The sequence below is a fragment of the Pichia membranifaciens genome, assembly GCF_001661235.1.
Source record: "Pichia membranifaciens NRRL Y-2026 unplaced genomic scaffold PICMEscaffold_5, whole genome shotgun sequence".
NCBI lineage: Eukaryota > Fungi > Ascomycota > Pichiomycetes > Pichiales > Pichiaceae > Pichia > Pichia membranifaciens.
The window spans coordinates 1,391,616-1,399,097 of record NW_017566986.1 but is presented as its reverse complement, the minus strand read 5'-3'; the positions used below and the strand labels follow the sequence as shown (position 1 = coordinate 1,399,097).

At 35.3% G+C, this 7,482-nt stretch overlaps 1 protein-coding gene across 1 annotated transcript; it reads left to right on the top strand.

Moving 5' to 3' along the window:
- Positions 1-1,914: 1,914 nt before the first annotated feature.
- On the top strand, positions 1,915-2,319 carry PICMEDRAFT_74258 (hypothetical protein; the record flags this gene model as incomplete). The annotated part of the gene is made up of 1 exon (XM_019164723.1): positions 1,915-2,319. One exon carries the CDS (start codon positions 1,915-1,917, stop codon positions 2,317-2,319), a length of 405 nt encoding a protein of 134 aa, XP_019016611.1.
- Between the last annotated feature and the right edge of the window lie 5,163 nt (positions 2,320-7,482).

Genomic DNA, 7,482 nt, shown 5'->3' with positions numbered 1-7,482 from the left:
ACAACCACTAGTTTTACTGGATGATTCAACAGTTAGAAATGAGTTTAGTATGAGCTGATACCATGCTCTGATAAACTAAGATGTTACTCTCAAGGAAAAAAAGATCCAGTAGTTATAGATCTACATTAAATGAAATCCGTATAATTCTGAGGCATTTGTTGAGATAAGATGCCGAAGTCAATAAGTATCAATAAATTAGAGAAAGAGGCTTATAAAAGACAAGGCATTAGAGAAGAGTCTTGTAATGACAAGGCATCCGATTAACGGCTTAGAATGACAAGGCATCAAGTAATCTAAAACTGGAAAGATTAGCCGACGTCATGAGTGTATAAATAGGAGAGGTTTTGTCTCCTATCTGTGTTTATAATTATTTGTTATTAAGAGTTGTATAAGTTGTTTTTTAAATAAGTAACAAGTATAATATAAAGTGAACAATATACAATGGATATTCATAACAGAATAGCTAGATTACAACAGCATTCAACTAGTTCAAAACAAGTAGATCGGCTGATAAGAAATGTATATAAATACAAAAATATAAACATTGGTATTAATAAAATTATATAAAAGATTTATCTTAAAACAAGAATCAAGTAGCAGAATGGAAGTATTCTAACATGAATACTGAAGCAATAATTAACGGAGTGAGACTATCTTTTATGTTTTCCCAGCATAGTAATCTTCAGAATTATTTTGCGGTTAGCCGTAAATAACGGAATTGGTCTGCACTTCTTGAGCGCAGTGCAATTCTTACAGTTTTGGGTTATTTGTTTTAGTATGATTAGGGTCTGCGGATAAAGAAAGTCATTTGAGCTTTGGTAGAGAGTATGTTTTAAGGCGCCGATCACTACAATCGCATCTAAAACTTTTTCATTATCGTGTAGAAACCACCTAATTACTTAGGCTGCACATAAAATAGTCACTTTAACTAATGATTTGCTCACATCTATCTGGTTCTTTTGACTTGATTGCAATTCTGAGTATGCTTGAAACTTCAGATTTTTCAAGCTTTTATCTACTGCATTTTGTTAATGGTAAGGAATGAGTAGTGACAGTTATTCATTCATGTGATGGGCATTTTCTGTTGTAGCCAAAACTAATCAAGAATCCAAAACTAGAGCCTAAGACTATGAGTCATTCCAGAACAGTTTATATAATCCAAGAGTGGTCCGATTAAGCATGGCAAATTCTGGAGACAGAAAAAACAAATATTGTGCTTAATTCCGGAGCGTGTATCTCAAAAAATACAGAAACACTTTACGCTTGATTCGAGGATATTTCAAGGTTCATTTTATTGCCATTAACTTACCACATGTAGGAGACATAATATAAGGCTCGATTTTTCTAAATTAAGCTAATGCCTGTGTTCTTGGAATCAGATACAAAGGTCAAAAGGAAACGTCTTTGTGCCAAAGCTGAAAATGATTAAGTTTCTCCAGAATTCTTTCTTTTTTGAAACAGCTGGGCAACTTACCACAAGATAAAATTAAAAAAAAAGCTTTGTGCGACATATTCCCTTAAACCTTGTGGTATTATTAAGGCTCTAATTCCTCTCTATTAAGAAAATTTGATCCAAATCTGTCTGCCCGCTCCTTTAATCTCGTGCAATATTTTCAAGTATTTTTTTTGGCTTTTTGCAGTTATACACTCAGGAAGATTGATAAAATGACCTGCAGCTCTTTATTTTTGGTTTTGCCCCTTTCTTCCCCTGGAATGTAGACGAATAATGCGCGAGCAGTATAAATAGGCAGAGGCGCCCAGCTTCTTGGACGAACGAACCCATTGTAGGGGCGGCTGCAGGTTGTTGTGCTCTTTGACGCCCATTCTTTTGCCAGACATACACCTCTCTCACCCCGCGAAAAGAAGTCCACGGCTCCCGAGCACAAACAATTCCAGTATCAAATGTTATAAACCATGTCCTCTCCACTATCCGACAATTCTAACTTTTCCCGCAAACTTTCAGCGGAACTCATTGATGTCAATAGCAATGGTAGCCACTTGCTCCCTCGGAAAAGGGCTAGAGCAGAAGCTGAGAAAGAGCAGAGTAGAGTAGAAAGAATTATCCGGAACAGAAAAGCAGCACATGCCTCTCGTGAAAAAAAGAGAAAGCATGTGGAGCAGTTGGAATCCTATGTCACGGTGTTGGAAGCCCACTTGAACCTATCCCTTGAAGCCAACAGAACACTACTTTCAAAATTAGCCGCTAACAACATTCCTTGTGACGGTGTTGATATCAAGAAGCTACAGGTCCCTAGACCCGATGGATTGTTGCTCTCAGACGAGGACAAGACATCTGCTTCTAATAATGTTGAAGTCTAGCTATTCTGTTATGAATATCCATTGTATATTGTTCACTTTATATTATACTTGATGCTTATTTATATATAACTAATATAACTAACCTACAAACTAATACTCTCAATCACAAATACAAGGGACAAACCTCTTGTATTTATACACTTATACCCTTTCCAGTTTTAGATTACTTAGATGCCTTATCATAACTAAGATGCCTTATCATGATAAGATTCTTATCTCTTATCTCTCGATCCTTATTGGCTTCGGCATCTTATCTCAACAGATAATAGCAACAGCACACCCTGTTCATATTGCTCCTCTTGTCTCTAGTTTCAACTTGTTTTAACGCTTTTGATTACTTTTCTACTATTAACCAAGGCTACTTAAAATTGTTTTACTTAGCTTATTCACAATTCATACCTACTTACTTATAATTTTTGTACATAGTCTTCTCAAGATATACAAGAGTGTACTCAATCCCTTCCTAATGTTGTGTGTTGTGGGTGTAAGTTTATATGTACGGTCTTTTGAAATGATCAATAAATTGTTGCTACCAAACCACAATCATTTCATGATTGTCTTGTGAAACAATTCTTTTATTAGAGTCAAAGCAAATGAGTTTTTGAACGTTCGAGTAAAAGATATAAATTTTGTAGCCCATTGGTAGCACCAATCATTGCATTTTTTTCCTGGTCTTGCATGGCATATATGAGGAAGAAAGCCTCTAGCTTTGATGAAAAGCATTTTACTATCACACTACGCCATCGGATAATCTTTAGAAAGACCTAGGATTAAAGTTTTTTTGGCTTTTAATTAACATTTCAGTGCTTCTGGGGCTTTTTTATTATTGCCGAACTAAACTTTGAGTACTTAAAGCTCAAAATATGCAAACAATAAATAAGCTAAAATAAACTATGCTTTTGGTGAATCACTCGATATAGGTGTCAATGCGCTCCTAAAAATGTTACAAAAATAGATAATATAATCCATAAGGCGTATTAATGTTTTGCGTTGATGGGTTCCTATTAAAGCCTGTTTTCTATCTATGATGTATAGATCTAATCTGACCAGCATCATCATCGTCATGTTAAGTAAATTTTTTACCACATCAAAGTTATTCATCAGTTCATAATCTCCATCTCTCTGATTGCTAGAAAAAGCTAATTTGGTTCATTGACCATCCACATGATTTGAAAACTAGTAGTTTCATATCCATTTTACAAATGATGAAAAAGTCTTTCAAAAAAATTCAATGCCTATCTCAAATTGCTCTGCTTTGCTATACAGACCTCAAAGGAAACACGTTAACCTTTTATCGCTCATTTCCTTAGATCTAAACAATGATAAGATCTACCAATAGTTCATTACGTTATTCTTTAAATACCCCTTTTATGGTGCCATAACATCTATCTTTGTAATAAGGTTCTCACAACTGCAGAGCTTGATATATCGAGTGAAAAGTCAGAGGATTTTGAGTTACACGTTAGCATATTAATGACTTCAAAAAAAAGGGAGTTCTATTGCTGGAGCACTTCATTTCCTTCAAAGAAACCACAAATTTATTTATTAAACCTACTTTATTTTCAAAAGATTACATTATTTCTTTGTGACACAGCTTTTACAAAGCATTCATCAATGATTTTATTTACAGAAAGTCAACAAACCTTTAACATATTCTGTAGCCACCATTTGAAAAAGATCTCAAACAATCGGCTGAATTATTTTGGTAGGAAAGCTTGTTTTATTTGGCACTGTGTAAGTTTTATAGCCCCAACTAAAAATTGAAAATTCAAATTTTCAGACCCTAAAACTTCCTGATCTTTTTAGCTAACTACTTGAGTTTGTACAAAGCAATTTTAAATGTTACGAGACGTTTGAATTATGCTTGTATGTTTTTCTTTTCTTTTGCAACAGTGCACCATTTTCCAGTTCAAGAGGAACAAGCAATCCAATAAGGAAAAAGTCTATCTGATTAAATCCATTAGCAGAATGTATAGAGTTAGAGCTTAAAAACTGTACTGCACTATAATTTTGCATTAATCATTGAGTATTGCTAACACCCTGACCGCCAGACAACCCATTATGTCATCTTAATAGCTATACAATACCTGATAACATTCAAATTAGTAACAGGATTGAAAATGATAGTTGATTTTAATACTTGAGATATATTTTGTTTTTAGTTACAGCGCCAATTTTTACTCGAATCAAGACCTAAATTTGGCTTGTTGAAAATCGGTCAAGAAACAAACTCTGCTGGTTCACACTGGATCAGAAATCAAGTTTTAGGTAGTTCAGATAATGGAGGTTAAGGTTGTAGGCAATAAAAGTAAGGTTTAAGTCACTTTTAGTATCAAAATTCAATAGCAAGTCCTTTTATAAACAAAACAACTTGCTATCATCAATTTAACCAGAGTTCCAAAAGCTGCATAAAGCAAGTTGTCAACCTACGTGTTACCCAGCTGCACAAAAATGAATAAAACTTTTTGTGGTCCTCACTCGCTTCCAATTGCCAAGTTAAGCATTTTTAACTCGCAGAAAAAAGTATAGTTCCTATTGTAATCTGTTTATTCTAAATTGAATATCCATTGTTTGTAATATATCTTAGTGCTTATGTTTGTTGCTTATTTATGTATAGCTAATATAACTAACTTACAAACTAATACTCTCAAACATAAATACAAAGGACAAACCTCTAAGTGTATAAATACTACACTTATTGGCTTCGGCGTCTCGCCTCAACACTTCTTTCCGGACTGATTAAATATTCAATAGAAATGTACATCATCAGAATCGTATAAAAGATGTATAACCCAACATTTGGATATGATTAGTTGAATAACTCCAAAAGCAGATCCACAAGCAGTCTTCAACTTTTTTGTGTATATTCAAGTCCACAGCTGACATAGTTGGCGCCACCTAAATGCTTATGTTGAGACAAGATGCCCAAGCTAAAAAGAAAGAGATAAGAGATAAGAACCTTATATTGACAAGGCATCAAAGTAATCTAAAACAGAAAAGGATAGCCGACGTCATGTTTGAGAGTATTAGTTTGTAGGTTAATTATATTAGTTATATATAAATAAGCAACAAACATAATGAAAGAGACATTACTAATGATGGATACTCAGTAAAGAATTAACAGACTTCAACAGGCTATGAGCCTTTTTGCTCTCACTTGTCCTAGAGATGAAAGCATGACTGTTTTTATCGATCAATTATCCCGAGTGGTATCATCATACACTCATGCTTGTTGCTGCTCAAGGCACCTTGATGCGTTCTTCATACCTGGAGATCTGCTGGTATCAGTCGCTAAATCAGCTAATGAGTCATGGTTCTGAACCTTCAGTTAATGTTGAAATTTGCGGTCCAAGTTGTGTTGATTAAGTATCAGTCTGAATTTGTGTTCGGATATGAGCTACTTCAGTTGATTAAGACCGATTGACGCTTCAGTGAGTAAGCCTCCCAATGAAAATACTTTAACATTGCTAGAAGATATCTGTGCTCACTTTCAAAACACGAAGGATAGTGTGCAAATCATGAGTTAACTCTATCTACGGATGTTCAGGTCTGAACAGGCATATGCCCGGGTGCTTGATGCTCCAAACCAAATATTTCGTTGTCAACAATTGAAAACACCTCGTAAGATCTCGTTCCTACTCGTGGTTTGGCGTTTCCTGCTATCTCCCGGAAGGCAACTGTCAACAGACTGAAGTGCTATAAGTGTCAGAAGATAGGTCATGTGGCCAAAGACTGTTCAGTGATCAATCGCAAGCCTGATGGTATTACAAGACTCACATTCAAGTTAAGGCCGAGAACTCAAAAGTCTCCTTACCTATTTACATTTCACAGGAATATTATTGGAAGGCCCCTTTTTCAGCAAAAATTGAAAAGTAGGTTATCCACTCATATTGCAACTATTTCAAGCATGCTCGAGTATGTTTATTTATTCCGCGGAGGTCATAAAAGATGCTATTGGAAAAGAATTCTCCAATTAGCTGAGATCCTTGAAATGGCAACAAAAGATTTCTTCCCTTCGTGTTCGACTTTCACTGATATTGTTTCTCTATACTCCGCACACCTATAGAGAAATAGGAGGCTTAGACATGAATACGACTTAATACCAACCGAATATTTACAGCAAACTTCGCATCTTACGAGTGAGGAGTATCCCCTTCCATTCAAACAGAAAACTGGTGTAAACTTAAATGATTCTCATCAGCTTATCCACAAGGTATAGATAACTTTGATGCCTAATAGTTATATGGATCTCGTTTCATGTTACAATCTTATAGGCCTGTGTCGAGAATCCCTGATTGCTGGAATTATTTCCATTTCGGCACAGGATTTTAACAGAAATCTCTTCAAGAGCCAGAATGTTAAGTGACCCAATTTTTATCGAGCTCTTTTACTGTAAGCAAGTAACAAATAAACTAGAAGCTCATCCACGGATGCTATATTTGGTTCTTGTGACTGGTCTTCACGGATATTACATGAGCAAACCTAGTTTGCTCTTACCGAACCGCAAGTTTTCTACGCAACTGTTTTCTTTTCCTATGAGTAACGTCAGCGGAGAATTTAAATTGCGCAAAGTCCAACTTATTTGACTAATAGCATAATCTCCATCTCTTTTTCAATTTTGTATCACCAATGATAAGAACGCCCAAATTACCCACTGTTTATTCAGCTTCAAATATGAAGCATGTAAGTGGACAATGGTATAGAGCTTGTTTGACAGACAGTTAAGGAAAGACAAAAGAGGAAGGCAAGTGTTGGAATCCAGTCGCTAACACTTTATTCTTGGGCCGAAGAAACCAGTACAGATAAAGTCAACTCAAAATGACTTTGCACCTGAATTGTTGCCCAGCTTGGATGCTAAACAAAACCATTATTACGGATCATGGCCTTTTAAATCATCTCAGAGTCAAAAACTCTTTTTTTTTAGGTGTCTGTATTTCGGTTAGCAAATTTATTAAAGTTAGAGCTACAAATAGATTCAATTAGGTTGCTTTGAAATAGCTCTATTTATATCGTTATGTGCAAGCTTTTACTCATTGTATTAATACATTCTAACTCTTGCGCTGCCAGTTTTGGCCCTGAACCTTGCTTTCATCCCTACAAGAAAATTTTCTCCCGTTGTTGTGGCAAGCTTTTAATAATAGCATTTGCTCAATATATGAGATA